General features: G+C 39.4%; 1 protein-coding gene across 2 annotated transcripts in view; it reads right to left on the bottom strand.

Moving 5' to 3' along the window:
* Positions 1–24,405, bottom strand: part of PYGO1 (pygopus family PHD finger 1) — a 51,898-nt gene that overhangs the window by 9,688 nt on the left and 17,805 nt on the right. For both annotated transcript variants that reach the window (XM_074394215.1, XM_039462969.2), the window contains exon 2: positions 583–668. In XM_074394215.1, the coding sequence (XP_074250316.1) occupies positions 583–668 (86 nt within the window). The remainder of the gene's footprint in view (positions 1–582; positions 669–24,405) is intronic.

Below are 24,405 nucleotides of genomic sequence, written 5' to 3'. Positions count from 1 at the left end.
AGGCGTTAGCCCCCACACCCAGTCTAAGAACAAGCATTTAATTAATTAATTAATTAATGAGATGAAGTTTTACTCTTGTTGCCCAGGCTGGAGTGCAATGGCACAATCTCGGCTCACTACAACCTCTGCCTCCCAGATTCAAGTGATTCTCCTGCCTCAGCCTCCCGAGTAGCTGGGATTACAGGTGTCCACCATCACACCTAGCTAATTTTTTGGGTGTGCGTATTTTTAGTAGAGACACAGTTTCTCCATGTTGGTCAAGCTGGTCTCGAACTCCCGACCTCAGGTGATCCGCCCACCTCGGCCTCCCAAAGTACTGGGATTATAGGCACGAGCCACTGCGCCTGGACAAGCATTTTAATTTGTCCACTCACACTTCCTTTTTGTTAAATCTACTGTATGCCTACTGTGTGATAATAGCCACTAGTTACAGACTTAAAAAAAAAAGTATAATCACTGCAGAATTCACTAATGGATCTGAATGCGGATATGAAACAAAACTTATGACCAAGTTTAAATTTACCTCAACAGCCTAATCATGCAAGCAAAGAAAAATGATTATTAAAGAAAATGTCAATTTACCTGTGTATTTGCCTTGCGTTTTTTCTTATCTGGGCTTCCTAGTTGTACACCTGGTCCTCCTAACCCATCCAGTCCACTATCACCACCTAAAAAACAAATTCAGATATTTTCCACTTATAAGTCAAGTTATTTTTTGTATCTCAAAGTAATACCTATTATATTTACCTGTTAATGTTTTCTATTTTTGTTAGACAAGAGCAATACTAAGCTTTCATTACCTTTATTTTCCAAAAAGTCTTTCCCATAGTTTCAGCCAGAAATAGCCATTTCATTACTGCTCCCATATTTATTATTCTTTCAGAGAAAAAGAAAGTCTCTCTCTCACTCTCAAACCTTTAGTAATCTAGTTTCCTGTTTCAGAGGCCACCACTATTACCAGTTTCTGGTCTACGTTTCCAAAGATAACCTAGATATATTCAAGCATATTTTTTTTTTTTTTGGCGGGAAGGACACAAATAATAGACATACACTGGTGTGTACCTTGCTTTCTTAGTTGAAGATTATTCCATATCACTACATTTAGAACTGCCTCATTTTCTAATAACTGAGTAGTATTCTATAGTGTGACTACACCATGATTCATTAAACTAGTACCCTCTGTATTGATGAATGCGTGTTTCCAAACCTCTGCTGTAGCTGCAATAAAAATCCATGTATAAATGCCTTTAGAGAGATTTACAAGTAGTTCCTATTATTATGGCATCAAAAGTATGTGCCTTTTAATTCTTACAGATACTGTTTAAATGCAACAATGTTTCCAATTATTGTTTTCTCAACAGTATAAGATCAAGGAAAGCAAAAGCTTGGCTATCAATCTAAGAGGTTAAAAAAGTTTATGAAAGGAATTTTTCCAGTTTTAAAAAAAATTTTTATTATGGAGAATTCTGAACATATACAACATGGATAGAGGAATAAAATTAACCCCATATACCTATCACTGAGCCCTAATAACCATCCAGTCACATTCAATCTTGTGTTTTCTATTTATTTAAAGTTCTAGGGTACATGTGCAGATAGATTCCTCAAGGAACAATCTTGTGTTTCAACACCACCTACACCTCTCTCCATCCAATATGACTTTGAAAAAAATTTCAGACATCATTTTATTTGGAAATATTTTAGATGTATTTCAAAAAACTAAGAACTTAAAAAAAAAAAACCCGGCCAGGCGCGGTGGCTCAAGCCTGTAATCCCAGCACTTTGGGAGGCCGAGGCAGGTGGATCACGAGGTTGAGAGATAGAGACCATCCTGGTTAACATGGTGAAACCCCGTCTCTACTAAAAATACAAAAAATTAGCTGGGCATGGTGGCACGTGCCTGTAATCCAAGCTACTCAGGAGGCTGAGGCAGGAGAATTGCTTGAACCTAGGAGGCGGAGGTTGCGGTGAGCCAAGATCGCGCCATTGCACTCCAGCCTGGGTAACAAGAGCGAAACTCTGTCTCAAAAAAAAAAAAAAAAAAAACCCAAAATACAATGCCACTCTCACCACTAGAGAAATTAACAATAATCCTTCATATAATTTCATACCCAATCCCAATATCTCATAGTATCTGTATAGTTTGTTTAGATGAGAATCGAAATATGGTCCATAGATTACAACTGGTTGACATGTCTTTTAATTGATGGATTTCCCTTCATTACACTTTTTTTTCTTGCAGTGTATTAATTGAAAGAAGCAGGTTGATTATTGTTCCAATTATTATGCTATCATCTTTTAGCTCCAACCCCTTTTAGTGACACTGGGACTGGGACTTTACAAATTACATTTTTCTTTCACTAGACTTTTCTCACAGCTCTAGAGGGATACTTGAAGGCCAGGGGAGGTGACAGAGAATGTCTGCTCCTCCTGTCTGCTTGCTTTTCCTATCTCTATCGTCCCAACAGGACTTCTCTCTGGCACTGGTAGTTCATCCCAAACCAGCTTAAACATGTCTTCTCAGACGTATTAGTACCAGCTGGGCAGCACCTCAATCTCCAAGTCTGACTCCAAGCTCTACAGAATCTATATTCCAAGCCTCTAGGTTCTCATAACGCCAACTTCATTTCTTTGTTTACTAAGTCCCACACGCAGAAGTTGCTTCCTGCAGTTATTTTTCCATGCTACCTCACTTTGCTTTTTTTCTTTTTGCTTAATTTCTTTGCTTAATACTTGCTTAATTTCTTTTTTTTTTTTTTTTTGAGACGGAGTTTCGCTCTTGTTACCCAGGCTGGAGTGCAATGGCGCGATCTCGGCTCACCGCAACCTCCGCCTCCTGGGTTCAAGCAATTCTGCCCCAGCCTCCTGAGTAGCTGGGATTACAGGCACGCACCACCATGCCCAGCTAATTTTTTGTATTTTTAGTAGAGACGGGGTTTCACCATGTTGACCAGGATGGTCTCGATCTCTCGACGTTGTGATCCACCCGCCTCGGCCTCCCAAAGTGCTGGGATTACAGGCTTGAGCCACCGCGCCCGGCCGCTTAATTTCTTATATAAAATTACATTACAAATTTATATTACATTAAATTGTGAGTGTGATTTATGTTTTCTAGCCTAGAATGATATATCTGGATTTTGCTGATTGTATGCCCTTGATATAGTTTAACATGGTCCTTATTTCTTATAAATTGGTACTGGGTCTAGACCAGCGGTCCCCAACCTTCTTGACACCAGGGGCCAGTGGTTGGGGGTGGGAGGTGGGGATGGTTTTGGGATGAAACTGTTCCACCTCAGATAATCAAATACTAGATTCGCATAAAGGGCACAAAACCTAGATCCCTCACATGCGCATTTCACAATAGGGTTTATCCTCCAATGATAATCTAATGCTGAGACTGATCTGACAGGAGGCAGAGCTCAGGCAGGAATGCTAACTCACCAGCCACTCACTTTCTGTTGTGTGGCCTGGCTCCTAACAGGCCATGGACTTGTACCAATCCGTGGCCCAGGGGTTGAGGAACCCTGGTCTAGACTACAGGCTTGATCAGATTCAGATTTCTGTTTTTTGCAAGGCTGCTCCATAGGTGATGATCTGTTTTTTCATTAGAAGGCACAAAATTTCTGGTTGATTTTTTTTAGCAGTTATATTAGTTTTCTATTGTTGTATAACAAATTACCACATATTTGGTCACTTAAACCGCTGTCCACTTAAACAGAAGTAGAATGAACACCTCCTAAATCATTCTATTATGCCAATATTACCCTGATACCAAAGCTAGACAAAGAGATCACAAAGAAAAAAAACAAACAAAAAAACTACAGACTAACATCTCTTAAGAATACAGATGCGGCCAAGTGTGGTGGCTCATGCCTATAATCCCAACACTGTAAGAGGCTGAGGCAAGGGACTGCTTGAGCCCAAGAGTTTGAGACCAGCCCAGAAAACAGTGAGATCCCATCTCTATGTTAACATTTAAAAATTTAAACTTAAAAAAAATAGCCAGGTATGGTGGCACATGCCTGTAGTCCCAGCTACTCAGAAGGCTGAGGTGGGAGGATATCTTTTTTTTTTTTTTTTGAGGCGGAGTTTTTACTCTTGTTACCCAGGTTGGAGTCCAATGGCGCGATCTTGGCTCACCACAAACTCCGCCTCCTGGGTTCAGGCAATTCTCCTACCTCAGCCTCCTGAGTAGCTGGGATTACAGGCACGCACCACCATGCTCAGCTAATTTTTTGTATTTTTAGTAGAGATGGGGTTTCACCTTGTTGACCAGGATGGTCTCGATCTCTTGACCTCGTGATCCACCCACCTTGGCCTCCCAAAGTGCTGGGATTACAGGCTTGAGCCACCGCGCCCGGCCCTGGGAGGATATCTTGAGCTCAGAAGTTGGAGGCTGCGGTGAGCTGTGAACATGCCACTGCAATCCAGCCGGGGCAACAGAGCAAGATTCTATCCAAAAAAAGGAACAAAGATGCAAAAATTCTCAACAAAATACTAGCAAAACAAATTCAGCAGAATATTAAAAAAATAATACATCATGACATTTCCCAGAAATGGAAGGTTGATTCAACATATTAAATCAACTTAATATGCTATAATAAAGAGAAATACACATGATCATTTCAATAGATGCAGAAAAGCATTTGACAAACTCTATTACCAAGGTAGGGCCTAAGTGGCTGATAAGAACCAGCTGCGGGCCAGGCACAGTGGCTCACACCAGTAATCCCAGCACTTTAGGAGGCCAAGATGGGCAAATCACTTGAGGTCACGGGTTTGAGACCAGCCTGGCCAACATGGCAAAATTCTGTCTCTGCTAAAAAAACAAAAATTAACCAGGTATAATGGCGGGCACCTGTAATCCCAGCTACTTGGGAAGCTGAAGCAGGGAGAATTGCTTGAACCTAGGAGACAGAGGTTACAGTGAGCTGAAATCATGCCACTGCACTGCAGCCTGGGTAACAGAGAGAGACTCTGTCTTGAAAAAAAAAAAAAAAAAAAGAGGAGGAAGCTGTGGACCATGGCTCTCAGGGAGAATGAAAATGGCGAGTCAATTAAGCACCTTCAACTGAAATACCTAGCTTCTCACATTGCGACTGACCAGGTGAACAACTTGACCCCCAGAGAATGAAGAAAAATGAGGTAGGGCAACTGCCCACCCAGGAGCGGCACAGAGCCCAAAAAAAAAAACAACCCACCTCCAGCCAAGGGAATTAGTGAGTGATTGCGTGACCCCATCCAGGAAACCACGCTATTACCATGGATCTTTGCAACCCATGCATCAGGAGATTCCCTCATGAGCCCATACCACCAGGGCCTTAGGTCCGATATACAGAGCTGTGTATGCAGAGTCTTAACAGAGCAGCCACTCAGGCACACACACAGACCCAGGAGTTTGACATACTTTGGCCCCAGAAATCCCTGTAAAGATGATTTAAAAAAAGAATCCTGCAAGGCAGGAAGTCCACCCATACATTCCCTAGGAAGGTGGCTGAATCCATGGGAGCCAGGCAGCATTGTTCTGCAGAACCCACCTCTATGGCACCTCCCAAGTTAAGATCCACTGACTTGGAATTCCAGACACCCTGCACCAACAGATGGGAGACTGGCTGAGACAGAGCAAGTTCCTGAGGGAGGTGTGGCCACCATCTCTGCAGTTCGGTTGACTCAACTGTTCTAGCCTGCTGGGTCTAGGGAGTTCAGGCAGTCTGGACGAGTCCTCTACAATGCAGCACAGCTGCTATGCCAGATCATGGCCAGACTAATTCTTTAAGTGGGACCCTGATCCATCCCTTCTCACAGGGCTGGGCCTCCCTGCGGGAATTTCAGCAACTCCAGGCAGGGTTATACAGGCAGAATTCTGATCTCTCCCCAGGACGGAGCCCCTGGGGAAATGGGCAGCTGCTGTCTCTGCAGTTCAGTCAACTCAGTCTTTCCTGCCTGCTGGCTCTGAAGAGTCTAGGTAAAAGAAGGGTTCCCCCAGTGCAGCACACCTGCTCTACTAAAAAGCGGGCATACTGCTTTTTTTTTGAGATGCAGTCTCATTCTGTTGCCCAGCCTGGAGTACAGTGGCGTGCTCTCGGCTCACTGCAACCTCTGCCTCCTGGGCTCAAGCTATCCTCCTGCCTTAGCCTCCTGAGTGGCTGGGATTACAGGCACTTGCCACCACGCCCAGCTAATTATTATTATTATTTTTTAATACAGACAGGGTTTCACCATGTTGGCCAGATTGGTCTCAAACTCCTGACCTCAAGTGATCCACTCACCTCGGCCTCCAAGAGTACTGGGGTTACAGGCATGAGCCACTGCACCCAGCCCTCAGAATGTGGTAAAACCTCTGAACAGGGGCCTCCGGACACCTCCTATAGAAGAATTCAAGCCAGCAACAGGTCTGTACCGCCCTGGGATGGAGCTCCCAGAGGAAGGAGCAGGCTGCCACCTTTGCTGTTACACAGCCTTCACTGATGATACCTCCATGTACAGAAAAAACTGAGGCAGCTAGGGTCTGGAGCAATCCCCCAGAAAACTGCCACAGCCCTACAGAAGAGTGGCCTGAATGTTAAAAGACAAACCAAAAAAAAAAAAAGACAGAAAGCAAAGACAACAACATCAACAAAAAAGACCCCACAAAAACCCCTTCCAAAAGTCAGCAATCTCAAATATCAAAGATAGATAAGCCCAAAAAGATGAGAAAGACTCAATGCAAAAATGCTGAAAACTCAAAAGCAAACAGAGTGCCTTTTATCCTCTTAATGATCACAACACTTCTCCAGAAAGGGCACAGAACTGGGCTGAGGCTGAGATGGCTGAATTGGCAGAAGTAGGCGTCAGAAGATTAGTAATATGGAACTTCACTGAGCTAAAGGAGCATGCTGTAATCCATTGCAAAGAAGCTAAGAATCATGATAAAACAATACAGGTGCTGATAAGTAGAATAACCAGTTTAAAGAGGAATATAACTGACAATGATGAAGCTGAATAACACAACATGAGAACCTCACAATGCAATCACAAGTAGCAATAGCAGAACAGACCAACTGAAGGAAAGAATCTCAGAGCTTGAAGATAATCATTTTGAAGTAAGAGAGGCAGGCAAGAACAGAGAAGAAATAATGAAAAGGAATGAACTAAATCTCCAAAGAATATGGAATTATGTAAGGAGAATAAATCTCCAACTCATTGGTGTCCCTGAAAAAGAAGGGGAGAATGGAACTAAGTTGGAAAACATACTTCAGGATAATATCCAGGAGGACATTCCCAACCTGGCAAGACAGGTCAACATTCAAATTCAGGAAATCCAGAGAACCCCAATAAGATACTGCACAAGAGATCAACCCCAAAACACATAATCATCAGATTGTGCGAGGTCAAAATGAAAAAAAAAAAAAAAAAAAAAAAAAGTTTAGTGTGGACAGAGAGAAAGGCCAGGTCACCTACAAAGGAAAACCAATCAGAGTAACAGCAGATCTCTCAGTAGAAACCATACAAGCCACAAAGGATTGGGGGCCAATGTTCAACATTCTTAAAAAAAAAAAAAAAAAAAATTCTCACCAAGAATTTCATATCCAGCCAAACTAAGCTTTAAAGGCAAAGGAGAAATAATATCATTTTCAGATAAGCAAATGCTGAGGGAATTCATCACCATTGGGCCTGCCTTGAAAGAGTTCCTAAAGGAAGAACTAAATATGGAAAGGAAAAACTGTTACCAGTCAATACAAAAGCGCACTGAGGTACACAAACAAACCAATGATACTATGAAGTAATCACATGAACAAGCCTGCAAAATAACGAGCTAGCATCATGATGACAGGATCAAATTCACATATAATAATATTAACCTTAAATGTAAATGGCATAAATGCCCCAATTAAAAGACACAGAATGGCAAGCTGGATTAAGAGTTAAGACCCATCACTAGGCTGTCTTCAAGAGACCCCTATCTTACGTGCAAAAACACACATAGGCTCAAAATAAAAGGCTGAAGGAAAATTTTATTGAGCAAATGAAAAATAGGAAAAATCAGGGGTTGCAATCCTTGTTCCTGACAAAACAGACTTCAAACCAACACAGATCAAAAAAGACAAGAGCATTACATAACGGTAAAAGGTTCAATTCAACAAGAATAGCTAACTATCCTAAATATACATGCACCCAACACAGGAATACCCAGATTCATAAAGCAAGTCCTTAGAGACCTATAAAGACACTCAGACTGCCACACAATAATACTGGGAGACTTTAACACCCCAATGAAAATATTAGAGAGATCACTGAGACAGAAAATTAACTCACAGGATCTGAACTCAGCTCTCGATCAAGATAACCTGAAAGATAAATACAGAATTTTCCACCCCCAAACAAAAGAATATACATTCTTTTCATCGTCACATGGCACTTATTCTAAAATTGATCACAATCAGAAGTAAAATACCCAGCAAATGCAAAAGAACTGAAATCATAACAGTCTCTGAGACCACAGCACAATCAAATTAGAACTCAAGACTAAGAAATTCACTGAAAACCCACAACTACATGAAAATTGAACAATCTGCTCCTGAATGACTCCTGGGTAAATAATGAAATTAAGGCAGAAATCAAGATGTTCTTTGAAACTAATGAGAACAAACATACCAGAATCTCTGGGACACAGTTAAAGCAGTGTTAAGAGGGACATTTGTAGCACTAAATGCCCACATCAAAAAGCTAAAACATCTTTTTAGCTAACACACATCACAACTAACATCACTACTAAATGAACTAGAGAACCAACAGCAAACAAACCCCAAAGCTAGCAGGATAAAAGAAATAAGCAAAATCAGAGCAGAACTGAAAGAGTTAGAGACACACACACACAAAACCCTTCAAAAAAATCAATACATTTGTATTTTAAAAACTTTAATAAAATAGACTGCTAGCTAGACTAATAAAGAAGAAAAAATAATCAAATAGACAAATAGACACAATCAGAAATGAAAAGAGGGATATCACTACTGACCCCACAGAAATACAAACATCAAGGAATATTATAAGCACCTCTATGCACATATACTGAAAAATCTAGAATCAATATATAAATTCCTGGGCACATGCACCCTCCCAAGACTGAACCAGGAAAAAATTAAATCCCTGAACAGAATAGTAATGAGTTCTGAAATTGAGGCAGTAATAAGTAGCTTACCAACCCAAAGAAGTTCAGGACCAGATGGATTTATTTTCTACTGAAACTACTACAAACAAGTGAAAGGAGGGACTCCTCCCTAACTCATTTTATGAGGCTAGCATCATCCTCATAACAAAACCTGGCAGAGATACAACAAAAAGGGAAAACTTTAGGCTAATATCCCTGATGAACATCGATGCAAAAACGGTCAATAAAATACTGGCAAACCAAATCCAGCAGCACATCAAAATGCTTACCCACCACGATCAATCTGGCTTACTCTTTGAGAATGCAAGTTTGGTTCAACAGATGCACATCAATAAATGTAATTCATAAACAGAACTAAGACAAAAACCACATGATTATCTCAGTAGATGCAGAAAAGGCCTTTGATAAAATTTAATACCCCTTCATGTCAAAAACTCTCAGTAAACCAGGTGAACAAACATGCCTCAAAACAATAATAGCCATATATGACAAACCCACAGCCAATATAATACTGAATAGGCAAAAGCTGAAATTATTCCCCTTGTAAAACTGGCACGAGATAAGGATGCTTTCTCTAACCACTCCTCTAAAAGATAGTATTGAAAGTTCTGGTCAGGGCAATCAGGCAAGAGCAAAAAATTAAGTGTATTCAAATCGGAAAAGAATAAGTCAAATTATCTTTGTTTGCAGATGACATGATCCTATATCTAGAAAACCCCATCGTCTCAGTCCAAAAGCTTCCTAAGCTGATAAGCAACTTCAGCAAAGTCTCAGGATATAAAATCAATGTGCAAAACTTGCTGGCATTACTATACACCACCAATAAGCAAGCAGAGAATGCAATCACGAATGAACTCCCATTCACGATTGTTACAAAGAGAACAAAATACCTAGGAATACAGCTAACAAGTGACGTGAAGGACTCCTTCAAGGAGTACTACAAACCACTGCTCAAAGAAATAAGATAGGACACCAACAAATGGAAAAACATTTCATCCTCATAGATAGGAAGAATCAATATTGTGAAAATGGCCATATCGCCCAAAGCAATTTATAAATTCAATGCTATTCCCATCAAACTACCATTGCCATTCTTCACTGAATTAGAAAACACTACTGGCTAGGCGTGGTGGCTCATGACTGCAATCTCAGCATTTTGGGAGGCAGAGGCAGGTGGAGTTCAAGACAAGCCTAGCCAACATAGTGAAACCCCATCTCTACTAAAAAATACAAAAATTAGCCAGGCGTGGTGGTACGTGCCTGCAGTCCCAGCTACTCAGCGGCTGAGGCAGAACTGTCTGAATCCAGGAGGTGGAAGTTGCAGTGAGGTGAGATCACGCCACAGCACTCTGGCCTGGTTGACAGAACAAGACTCTGTCTCAAAAAAGAATCCCACAAAAACAAAAGAAACCTACTATTTAAAAATTCATATGGAACCAGAAAAGAGCCCAAATAGCCAAGACAATCCCAAGCAAAAAGAACAAAGGTAGAAGCATCACATTACCTAGCTTCAAACTACACTACAAGGCTATAGTAACCAAAATAGCATGGTACTGGTATAAAAACAGACACACAGAACAATGGAACAGAATAGGGAACTCAGAAATAACACTGCACACCTACAACCATCTGATCTTCAATGAACCTGACTAAAACATGCAATAGGGAAAGGATTCACTATTTAATAAATGGTGCTGGTAAAACTGGCTAGCCATATGCAGAAAATTGAAAATGGACCCCTTCTGTATTAATCCATTCTCACATTGCTATAAAGAACTTCCCTGAAACTGGGTAATTTATAAAAGAAAGAGATTTAATTGACTCACATTTCCACATGGCCATGGAGGCCTCAGGAAACTTACAATTATGGCTGAAGGGGAAGCAGGCACTTTCTTCACAAGGTGGCAGGCGAGAGAAGGGTGAGTAAAGGACAACTTGCCAAACAGTTATAAAACCATCATATTTCCTGAGAACTGCCTCATATCACAGAAATAGCATGGGTGAAACCACCCCATAATCCAGTTACTTCCCATCAGGTTCCTCCCTTAACACCTGGGGATTACAATTCAAATGAGATTTGTGTGGGGACACAAAGCTAAACCACATCACCTTCCTTACACCTTGTACAGAAATTAACTCATGATGGATTAAAAATTTAAATGTAAAACCCAAAATGATAAAAACCCTAAAAGAAAATCTAGGCAATACCATTCAGGACATAGGCATGGGCAAAGATTTCATGAGGAAAACTCCAAAAGCAATTGCAACAAATGCAAAAATTGACAAATAAGATCTAATTAAACTAAAGCACAGCAAAATAAACTATCATTAGAGTGAACAGACAAACTACAGAATGGAAAAAATTTTTGCCTTCTGACAAAGGTCTAATATCCAGAGTCTATAATAAACTTAAACAAATTTACAAAAACAAAAAAACAAACAAACAAAAACACCATTAAAAAATGGGCAAAGGACAGAAACAGACACTTCTCAAAAGAAGACATTTATGCAGCCAATAAACATGAAAAAAAGTTCAACGTCACTGATCATTAGAGAAATGCAAATCAAAACCACAATGAGATACCATCTCACATCAGTCAGAATGCCAATTATTAAAAAGTCAAGAAACAACATATGCTGGCGAAGCTGCAGAGAAAAAGGAATGCTTTTACACTGTTGGTGGAGGTATAAATTACTTCAAGCATTGTGGAAGACAGTTGTGGTGATTCCTCAAAGAACTAGAAGCAGAAATACCATTGGACCCAGCAACCTCTTTCCTGGGTATATACCCAAAGGAATATAAATCATTCTACCACGAAAATACATCCACATTGGCCGGGCACAGTAGCTCATGCCTGTAATCTCAGCAATCTGGGAGGCTGAGGCGAGAAGATCACCAGAGGTCAGGAGTTCAAGACCAGCCTGACCAACATGGAGAAACCCTGTCTTTATGAAATTACAAAAATTAACTGGGTATGGTAGCAGGTGCCTGTAATCCCAGCTACTCAGGAGGCTGAGGTGGAAGAATCACTTGAACCTGGGAGGTGAAGGTTGCAGTGAGCTAAGGTGGAAGAATCACTTGAACCTGGAAGGTAGAGACTGTACCACTGCCCTCCAGCCTGGGTGAAAGAGCAAGACTCCATCGCAAAAAAAAAAAAAAAAAAAAAAAAAAAAATCCACGTGTATGTTCATTGGAGCACTATTCACAACAGCAAAGACATGGAATCAATCCAAATACCCCTCAATTGTAGACTGGAAAAGAAAATGTGGTACATATATACCATGCAATACTGTGCAGCCAAAAAAAGAAATGAGAACATGTCCTTTGCAGAGACATGGATGAAGCTGGAAGCCATTAGCCTCAGCAAACTAATTCAAGAAAACCAAGAACAAATCACCACATGTTCTCACTTGTAAGCGGGAGCTGAACAATCAGAACACATGGACATATTGGGGGGAACAACACACACTGGGACCTGTCAGAGGGGGAGGGAAAGAACAGAAAGAAAAGCATCAGAAAGAATAGCTAATGAATGCTGGGCTTAATACCTAGGTGATTGGTTGATCTGTGCAGCAAACCACCATGGCACACATTTATCTAGGAAACAAACCTGCACATCCTGCTCATGTAACCCAGAACTTAAAATAAATGTTGAAGGAAAAAAGGAAGAAGTACCTCAGAGTTGAGGATAAACAAGATTAAGTAGAAAGGGCAGTATGGGTCACCTTCTAACTCAGAAGATTAGAGTTTCCACTTTCCATATATTAAAAATATATCTATGATCTGATATTTTAAACAAATCCAATACCTTTTCACGATTTTTTAAAAAACACTCAACGAATTACAAAAAGATGGGAAGTTCTTCGTTCTGATAAAGGACATCTAGGAAAATCCCACAGCTAATAGCATGCTGCAAAGTAAAAGACTGAAAGCTTTAGCCCTAAGATCAGGAAGAAGGTAAGGTTATCTAATATTCAACATTGTTCTAGAAGTTCTAGCCAGAACAATTCAGCAAGAGAAAAAAATACAAGGCATCTGGATTGGAAAGGAAGAAAGAAAATTATATCTATTTGCAGATGTTATGATTTTGCATTTCATAGATAAAAAATCTATTAGGACAAATAAATGAATTCTGCAAAGTTACAGGATCAGATCAATATAAAATATTAATTGTGGCAGGGTACGGTGGCTCACGCCTATAATCCAGCACTTTGGGAAGCCAAGGCAGGTGGATCACAAGGTCAGGAGTTTGAGACTAGCTTGACCAAACGGTGAAACCCCATCTTTACTAAAATTATAAAAATTAGCTGGGCATGGTGGCATGCGCCTGTTGTCCCAACTACTTGGGAGGTTGAGGTGGGAGAACTGCTTGAACCTAGGAGGCGGAGGCTGCAGTGAGCCAAGATTGCACCAGTGCACTCCAGCCTGGGTGACAGGGAGAGACTCCGTCTCAAAAAAAACAAAAAAATTTAATTGTATTTCTATAAACTAACAATGAGTAATCAGCAAATGAGATTAAGAAAATAATTTTATTTACAATAACATCAAAAAAATTAAAATACTTAGGAATAAATTTAACTATAGAGGTGAAAGACTTCTACATTGCAAAGTGCAAACCTTTGTTGAAAAAAATTAGACCTAATTAAATGAAAGACTTTCTGTGTTCAAGAACTGTAAGATTAAAATAGCAATACTCTTCAAATTCATTGCAATTCTTATCAAAGTTCTACTGTCTTTTTTGTAAAAATGGACCAGCTGATTCTAAAATTCACAGGGAAATCACAAGGGATACAGAATAATTAAGCAACCTTGAAAAAGAAGAACAAATGTGGAAGATTCACACTTCCTAATTTCAGAATTTACTATAAAGCTCCAGTAATCAAAACAGTGTGGTACTGGCATAAGGAACAATATATAGATCAATGTACTATCATGGAATTGAGAGTAGAGAAATAAACCCATACAATTATGGTAAATTGATTTTGACAAACATCCCAAGACAATTCAGTGGGGAAAATAATAACTTCCACAACAAATGGTGCTGAGACAAGTAGATATTCAACATATATAAAAATTAACTTCAAATGGATAGAAGACCTAAATGTAAAAACTACAATTATCTATAAAACACCTAGAATGAAAAAGGGAATAAATATTCATGACTTTGGATTAGCCAAGTTTCTTTTTTTTTTTTGAGACGGAGTTTCGCTCTTGTTACCCAGGCTGGAGTGCAATGGCGCGATCTGGCTCACTGCAACCTCCGCCTCCTGGGTTCAAACAATTCTCCTGCCTCAGCCTCCCGAGTAGCTGGGACTACAGGCACGCGCCACCGTGCTCGGCTAATTTTTTGTATGTTTAGTAGAGACGGGGTTTCACCATGTTGACCAGGATGGTCTCGATCTCCTGACCTCGTGATCCACTCGCCTCGGCCTCCCAAAGTGCTGGGATTACAGGCGTGAGCCACCGCGCCCGGCCCTAGCCAAGTTTCTTAATCAGAACACCAAGCACAAGAAACAGAAGAAAAAAAAAAAACATAATTGCTCTTCATCAAAATTAAAAACTTTGATACATCAAAGAACACTACTACAAAAGTGAAAAGATGACCCAAACAATGTGAGAAAATATTTCCAAACAGTAAGACTCTGGTAAGAGTCTAGCATCCAGAAAATATAACTAGTTCTTACAACTCAAAGAAAACAACCTAACTGAAAAATGGCCAAAGGTTTTGTTTTTTTGTTTTGGTCTCTCTTTTTTTTTTCTAAATGTATTTTTTTATTTCAGTATGTTTTTACAGAGCAGATGGTATTTGGTTACATGAATAAATCCTTCAGTGGAGACTTCTGAGATTTTGGTGCACCTATCAACCAAGCAGTGTACACTGTACCCCATGTGTAGTCTTTTTCCCTCACCCAGCCAAAAGTTTTTGAACAGGTATTTCTCCAAATGAAATATACAAATGACCAAGAAACACATGAAAAGATGCTCAGCATCAATAGTGATTATAAAAATGCAAACTAAAACCACAATGAGATAACACTGGGATGGCTGTAATCAAAAAGACAAATAATAACAATCATTGGCAAAAATATAGAGAAAATGGAACCCCCATACTTTGCAGGTGGGAATGTAAAATGGTACAGCCATCCTGGAAAGCAGTTTCGAAGTTCCTCAAAAAGCAAAACATAAAGTTATATGATCCAGTAATTCCTCTTCTAGGTATATACCCAAGACAACAGAAAATTTCTTTGCACAAAAATTTGTATAACATTTATTGCAGTATTATTTGTAATAGCCAAAAAAGTAGAAAGCAAACAAAATATCCATCAACAAGTGAATGGATAAACAAAATGTGGTATACCTATACAATGAAACATTACTAGGCCATAAAAAGGAATGAAATATTGACACATGCTATAACATAGATGAACCTTGACAAAGTTATACTAATAAAACAAGCCAGACACAAAAAGCCAAATGTTGCATGATTCCATATATAGGAAATGTCCAGAATGAGAAAATCTTTAGAGACAAAAAACAGATTAGTAGTTGCCAAATCACTGGGAAAAGGAGGAAACTGGGAGTGACGAGGTATGTTTTTGAGGCAATGGAAAGTAATACAGAATTGGAAAGTAATGATTAAGTCCTCTAAAGCTTTGTCTGCTCAGAGCTTCTCTGCTCCTAGTGGCCAGAACAGAGCTGGAGCAGCTCTGCAGCCCAGAGGTTCTGGGGGCCATGTCTGTCCCAGGCCACACAAGGCACAGGTGTCGCAAAAGAGAAAAACAAAGAAAGTAGTGACTTTTAAGCACAGTACTAAAAACCACTGAAATGTACACCCTAAAATAGTTTAAATGGTAAATTTTATATTATGTAAATTTTATCTGAATTAAAAATAAACTCTAAAACCATTTATATATAATCTCTCAGTCTGTAGTTCAAAAATCAGAAATTGGGCTGGGTTCTCTGATATCCAGGTATCAGTAGGGTGAGTTCTTATCTTGAGGCTCTGAGGGAAATTTACTTCCAAGTTCATCATTCTTGTTTGTAGCCAAATTCTGTTCCCTGTAGTTGTAGGAATAACATCCTACGTTCCTTGCTGGCTGTTGGCTCTAATCTCCTAGAAAACACCCACATTTCTTGATTCATGACTCACTCAACTTTCAATGGGTATCAAATCCTTGTGCTTCACGTCTCCGATTTCCTCTTGAACGAGCCATAGAGAACTCTTTGCTCCTAGAAGATTCATGTAATTATATCAGGTCCACCCAGTTAATCTCCCTATCTCCAGGAGAACTGTGCCATATGATACAACCCAATCAAAGGATTAAAATCCATCAAATTCACAGTACTGAGCATTACACAGGGAGGTACACAGCAGGGACACCTTGGTGGTCACCATGGAATGCTGCCCCTACATAAACTACCACTGATAATCAAAGCCTAGATCCACTGATTCACCAGAGGATGCAAAATGGTCATATTTTCATCCACTTTCATTTACCTTATAATGTATATTTAAATTTTAATTTCTCTATAATGTATATTTAAAAATTATGTCTTTCTGCTGGCTGCAATGGCTCATACCTGTAATCCTATCACTTTGGGAGGCGGAGGCAGGTGGATCACCTGAAGTCAGGAGTTCAAGACCAGCCTGACCAACATGGTGAAACATCATCTCTAATAAAAATATAAAACAGAAAAAAAATTAGCTGGGCTGGTGGTGGGCACCTGCAGTCCCAGCTAATTGGGAGCTGAGGCACAAAAATCACTTGAACCCGGGAGATGGAGCTTGCAGTAAGCCAAGATTGAGCCACTGCACTCCTGTCTGGACAACAGAGCAAGTCTCAAAAAAAAAAAATTTTTTTTTTCCTTTTCTATTTATGTCGTCATTTTTTTCTTCATTTTGTTTTGAACTTTTTTTCACATTCAGGGAGTACATGTTACCTGGGTATATCCTATGATGTATACTGATGATTGTATATTTTATGATGCTGAGGTTTGGGGTCTGAAATGATCTTCTCACTCAGGTACTGAGCACAGTTTTTCAACCCCTGCCCTGCACTGCACTCCCCTTCAGCAGTCCCCAGGGTCTATTGTTGGCATCTGTATGTCCATGAGTAACCAATGTTTTGCTTTCATTTACAAGTGAGAACATGTGGTTTTCTATTTCTATGTTAATTTGCTTAGGATTATGGCCTCCAGTTACATTCATATTGCTACAAAAAAACCATGATTTCGAGCCGGGCGCGGTGGCTCAAGCCTGTAATCCCAGCACTTTGGGAGGCTGAGGCGGGTGGATCACGAGGTCAAGAGATCGAGACCATCCTGGTCAACATGGTGAAACCCCGTCTCTACTAAAAATACGAAAAAATTAGCTGGGCATGGCGGCGCGTGCCTGTAATCCCAGCTACTCAGGAGGCTGAGGCAGGAGAATTGCCTGAACCCAGGAGGCGGAGGTTGTGGTGAGCCGAGATCGCGCCATTGCACTCCAGCCTGGGTAACAAGAGCGAAACTCTGTCTCAAAAAAAAAAAAAAACAAAACAAACAAACAAAAAAATCCCATGATTTCATTCCTTTTTTTATTCCATAGTATATATGTACATGTTCTTTGTATGTGGTACATATACACTATGGAATAAAAAAAGGAATATATATTACATAGTGTATATGTACCACATAGTCTTTATCCAATCCACCACTGATGGACATCTGGGCTGATTCCATATTGTTGTGATTGTGAATAGTGGTGCTATGTACGCACAATTATGTCTTTTTAGTAGAACGATTTGTTTTCTTTGGGGTATATATCCAGTAATGGGAGAGCTGGGTTGAACAGTAGTTCTGTTTTAAGTTATTTGAGAAATCTCCAAACTGCTTTCCACGGTGGCTAAACTAATTAACAATCTCACTAACAGTCTATGTGCATTCCCTTTTCTCCACAAGCCTTATCGACATCTGGTTTTGACGGAGTTTTTTGTCTGTTTGTTTTTTGAGACAAGGTCTCACTCTATTGCCCAGGCTGGAGTGCAGTGGCCTGATCACAGCTCACTGCAGCCTTGCCCTCGTGGGGTGAGATGATCCTCTCACCTCAGCCTACCAGGTTGCTGAAACTATAGGTGTGGGCCACCATGTTCAGCTAGTATTTTGTATTTTGAATAGAGACAGGGTTTTTCCATGTTGTCCAGACTGATCTTGAACTCCTGGGCTAAAGCAATCTACCCACCTCAGCCTCCCAAAGTGCTGGGATTACAGGTATGAGCCACCATGCCAGGCAGTTTTTTGACTTTATGAAAATAGCCACTCTAACTGACGTGAGATGGTATTTTATTGTGGTTTTGATTTGCATTTCTCTGATAATTAATGATGATGAGCATTGCTTCATGTTTGTTGGCCACCTGTATGGCTTCTTTTGAGAAACGTCTGATTACATATTCTGCCCACTTTTTTTCTTATTTTGAGACAGGGTCTGGCTCTGTCACCCAGGCTGGGTGCAGTGGTGTGAAGACAGCTAGCTGCAGCCTCAAACTCCTGGTCTCCTGCCTCAGCTGCCCACATATCTGGGCAGCTTGTGCCACCACACCTGCCTAACTTTTTTTTTTAATTTTTTTGTAGAGACAGGGTCTCTTTCTGTTGCGCAAGCTGGTCTCAAACTTTTTTTTTTGCCAATTTTTAATGGGGTTGTTTTCGGCTTGTTCAGTGGTTTAAGTTACTTATAGATTCTGGATATTAGACCTTTGTCAGATGCACAGCTTGTGAATATATTTTCCCATTCTGTAAGTAGGTTGTTTACTCTGTTGTTTCTTTTGCTATGCAGAAGCTCTCTAGTTTAATTAGGTGGTACTTGACAATTTTTGTTTTTTGTTGCAATTGCTTTCAAGACTTAGTCATAAATTCTTTCCCAAGGCTGATGTCCAGAATGGTGTTTCGTAGGTGTTCTAGGGTTCTTATAGTTTGAGGTCTTAGATTTAAATATATAATCCATCTTGAGCTAATTTTTGTATATGGAGATAGGCAGAGGTCCAGTTTCATTTTCTACATATGGCTAGCCAGATATCCCAGCATCATTTACTGGGCCTTTGAGTATTGCTTGCTTTTCTCAATTCTGTTGAAAATCAGATGGTTATAGGTATGTGGCTTTATTTCTAGGTTCACTATGTTCTATTGGCCTAAATGTCTGTTTTTGTACCAGTACCATGCTGTTTTGGATATGCAACCTTATATTTGAAGTAATGTGATGCCTCCAACTTCGTTTTTTTTTGCCTAGAATTGATTTGGCTATTTGGACCCTTTTGCGGTTCCATATGAATTTTAACAGTTTTTTCCAATTCTGTGAAAAATTCCATTGTAGCTTGACAGAAATAGTGTTGAATGTGTAGACTGCTTTGAGCAGTGTGACTACTTTAACGATACCGATTCCTTCAATTCATGAGCATGGAATGTCTTTCCATTTGTTTCTGTTATCTATGATTTATTTCAGCAGTGTTTCTTAGTTCTTCTTGTAGAGATATTTCACCTCAATGGTTACACATATTTGCTAGATATTGTGTGTATGTGTGTTTGTGTGTGTAAATGGGATTGTATTCTTGATGTGGCTCTCAGCTTGTATGTTACTGGTATATCAAACTGCTACTGGTTTTGAATGTTGATTTTGTATCCTGAAACCTTGCTAAAATTGTTTATAAGTTCTAATAGCCTTTTGGTGGAGTCCTTAGGGTGTTGTAAGTATAGAATCATACTGTCAGCAAAGAGAAATAGTTTAGCTTATTTTTCTATTTAAATGCCTTTTATTTCTTTCTCTTGCCTGAATGCTCTGGCTAACACAAGTACTATGTTGAATAGGAGTAGTGAGACTGGGTATGCTTCCCTTGTTCCAGTTTTCAAGGGGAATGCTTCCACTTTCTGCCTATTCAGTATGATGTTGGTTGTGGATTTGTCATAGATGGCTCTTATTATTTGGAGGTATGTTCCTTTGATGCCTAGTTTGCTGAGGGTTTTTATCATGAAATGACGTTGGATTTTATCAAAAGCTTTTTTCATGTTTATTAAGATGATTATATGATTTTTATGTTTAATTCTGTTTATGTGGTGAATCACACTTACTGATTTGCTTATGCTGAACCAACCTTGCATCACAGTACTGAAACCTACTTAATCATGGTGAATTAACTTTTTGATGTGCTATTGAATTTGGTTTGCTAATATTTTGTAGAGTATGTTTACATATATGTTCATCAGGCCTGTAGGTTTTTTTCGTTGTGTCCTTGCCAGGTTTTGGTATTGTGATGATGCTGACTTCACAGAATGAATAAGGAAGGAGTTCCTCCTCCTCAGTTTTTTAGAAGAGTTTCAGTAGAATTGGTAACAGCTGTTCTCTTTTTGAATTTCTGGTAGAATTCGGCTATAAATTCACCTGATCCTGAGCTTTTTGTTGTTGTTATTATTTCACTGATTCTCTGTATGAATTTTGGTGTCTCAATTTGTTCAGTTCAGCTCTGATTTTAGTTATTTCATTTCTTCTGCTAGCTTTCAGGTTAGTTTGTTCTTGTTTTTCTAGTTCTTCCAGGTGTGGTGTTAGATCATTAATTTGAGATCTAACTTTTTGAGGTAGTGTTTAGTGCTATAAATGTTCCTTTTAATACTGTTTTCACTGTATCCCAGGTATTCTGGTATATTGTGTCTGTTTTCATTTACTTCAAAGAATTTTAAAAATTTCTGCCTTGATTTCACTACCCAAATTGTCATTTCATTACCCAAAAGTCATTCAAGAGCAAGGTGTTTAATTTCCATGCAAACATATGGTTTTGGGAGATTTTCTTGATACTTCTTTCTAGGTTTATTCCACCGTGGTCCAAGAGTATGCTTGGTATGATTTCGATGTTTTGTTTTTTTTTTTAATTTATTGAGACTTGCTTTACAGCCAAGCATGTGGTCAGTCTTGGAGTATGTTCACGTGCAGATGAGAAGAACGCATATTCTGTGGTTGATGGATGGTGGTTGTGCCTGCTATCGGGGTCCTGTAGACATACCTACCACTCCACAGTGGGCACTCCAATCTCTAGCCTGAGACTAAAATATGTAGCCACAATGCGAGGTCACCAAGGAATTCCTGATTTTTTTATGAACCCACATTTAAAATGGCATCCTGCTATCAGGATCCGGGAAAATGCCTGCAGCTTTTCCCAGTGTTTTTCCCTCACAGTGTCTCCAAGATATTCCCCAAATTAGCTCCAGGGATTGGGAGAAACAAAATGCTTTCCCTCCGCCTGGGCTGCGCAGATCCCGAGGGGAAAGGTGAGTCACAGAGAGGGGCCTTCTACCTCTCTCACATACTTAGGCTTCACTCACTTTTATCAACTGGATCTCATCATGAGGGCTGTCGGTCAGCATTCTCTCTGGGATCGAGGGTGTCCTTCACAATTCCAGTGGATACTCATTTTTCTTTTTGAGTTAAAGCTCACAGATTTGATCTTCATGTATTATCTTGCTATTTCCAGGTGGCTGAGGCACACCAAAAGCCTTTCTAATCTGCCATCTTGAGCAAAAAGAAACTTGCTTTTGTTTTTAATATTTTTTTTTTTTCAAATTTTACTCTGATTTATCAAAAATATCTAAACCAGTCATTTCCAGTCTTGGCTGCATGTTAGAATCCCCTGGGAGCTAATATTCCTTGCCATTTTTCTAGTGAGTGTTTGATCCTTTTCTTAGTGATTTGTAGAAGCTCTTCATACACTAAAAAAAAAAACTGAACATATTTAAACTGTAAATACTTTCATCAGATTGTTTTGTTATAAAATTTTTTATACATTTAAAATTTTAGATTTTCACATATATAAAAATGTGATAGGAAAGAGAATTTGCACATACCCCACACCCAGTTTCCTCCATAATGCTATCCAAAATTTCAAAAAATAATTTTATGTAATAAGATGCATTATTATTTTATTTTTTTAATTCTGGGCTTTGTCTTGTGCTTAGAAGAGAGATCCCCATTTTTAGAGAATAAAAATAATTCTCTCAGGTTTTTTTCTTGTTTTTATGGCTTAATTTTTTTAATTTTAATTTTTAGTTGTAGTAAAATACATATAATTTACCATCTTAATCATTTTAAGTATATAATTCAGTACTATTAAGTATACTCACATTGCTGCACAACCAACGTCCTGAATGCTTTCATCTTGTAAAACTGAAACTACATCCATCAAACAACAACTCCTCATTTTCTCCTTCTCCATCCTCTATGATCCCCATCAACTTCCCCATCCCCTGAGATCCCCATCTACTTTCAGTTTTTATGAATTTGACTACTCCAGATATCCTATACAAGTAGAATCATCCAGTATTTGTCTTTCTGTGACTGGCTTACTTCATTAAGCATAATGTCTTCAAGCTTCTGTAGCATGTGTCAGAATTTTCTTCCTTTTTGTGGCTGAATAACGTTCCATATATAGTATATATATACAGCTAGTGCTCGACTTACGACCATGGTCGGGACCACGGAACAGTCGTAACACGATTTGGTTGTAAATCGAGTAGGTTATATGTACAGTTGAAATGGTGCACGCGGAGGTGGTAGTGCTGCCAAAAGCTGGTCCGCACTGTCGTACGCCCAGCTGGGCAACGTTTGCACTGCCAGACGCACAGCAATCGTGGCTAGCAACTGTGGTCGTAAAGTTGAATGGTCGTAAGTTGCATAGGTCGTAAGTTGATCAATACCTGTACTACATTTTGTTTATCTATTTATCTGTAGATGGATACCTTGGTTGTTTCTACCTTTTAGCTGTTGTGAATAATGCTGTTAGGAACGTACATGTTATAATGTCTCTTTGAGACTCTATTCTCAACTCTTTTGGATATATAAACAGAAGTGAAATTGTTGGCTAGTATATCCTATGAAACGGTTTGACTGTGTCCCCACCCAAATCTCATCTTGAATTCCCACATGTTGTAGAAGAGATCTGGTGGGAGGTAACCGAATCATGGGGGAAGCTCTTTCCTAGGCGATTTTTATGATAGTGAGTAAATCTCATGAAATCTGATGGTTTTAAAAACAGGAGTTTCCCTACACAAGCTCTCTCTTTGCCTGCTGCCATCCATGTAAGATGTAACTTGTTTCTCCTTACTTTCCACTATGATTGTGACACCTCTCCAGCCATGTGGAACTGTAAGTCTATTAAACCTCTTTTTATTTATAAAGCATCCAGTCTCAGGTATGTCTTCATGAGCAGCATGAAAATGAACTAATACATCCTATTTTCAATTTTAAGAGGAACTATCAAGTTATTTTTCAAAATATACCATATTTTTATATCTTTGCTCCATCTGGAATTTATTTTGGGATAATATGTGAGGTTAAAAAAAAATGTTATTTTGTCCCAGACAGCTAGCCGCAACAGGGAATACTATTCCATTTATTAGAAGTCTTTCTCTGTGTCCCTTAATAGGATTTTAAAAGAGTTTTTATCTACAGATTCAATACAATCTCTATCAAAATTACAATGGCATTTTCCACAGAAAAAGAAAAAAAAATCCTAAAATTCATATAGAACCAAAAAAGATCCAGAATAGCCAAAGCAATCTTGAGAAACAAGTGAGCAAAAAAATCACTTTCTGATTTTATGCTACAGTACAAAGCTACAGTAATACCAGCATAAAAACACACATACCATGGAACACAATCAAGAACCCAGAGATAAACCAACAAATATATGACTAATATTTGGCAAGAGAACAAAATAGAGAAAGGGTAGTCTAGTCCCTCCAATAAATGGTGCTTGAAAAACTGAATATCCACATGTAGATGAATGATAACTGGATCCCTATTTTAAACTACTCACAAAAATTAACTGGAAGTCAACTAAAGATTTACATGTAGGCCGGGCGCGGTGGCTCAAGCCTGTAATCCCAGCACTTTGGGAGGCCGAGGCGGGTGGATCACAAGGTCAAGAGATCGAGATCATCCTGGTCAACATGGTGAAACCCCGTCTCTACTAAAAATACAAAAAAGTAGCTGGGCATGGTGGCACACACCTGTAATCCAAGCTACTCAGGAGGCTGAGGCAGGAGAATTGCCTGAACCCAGGAGGCGGAGGTTGCGGTGAGCCGAGATTACGCCATTGCACTCCAGCCTGGGTAACAAGAGCGAAACTCCGTCTCAAAAAAAAAAAAAAAAAAAAAAGATTTACATGTAGACCTAAAATTGTAAAACTCCTGTAAGAAAACAGACAAAATAACTTCCTTGACACTGGACTTGGCCATG

Source organism: Saimiri boliviensis, chromosome 2, assembly GCF_048565385.1.
Source record: "Saimiri boliviensis isolate mSaiBol1 chromosome 2, mSaiBol1.pri, whole genome shotgun sequence".
Classification (NCBI taxonomy): domain Eukaryota; kingdom Metazoa; phylum Chordata; class Mammalia; order Primates; family Cebidae; genus Saimiri; species Saimiri boliviensis.
The sequence above is the reverse complement of the archived record's forward strand: the minus strand, read 5'-3'. Positions and strand labels throughout refer to the sequence as shown.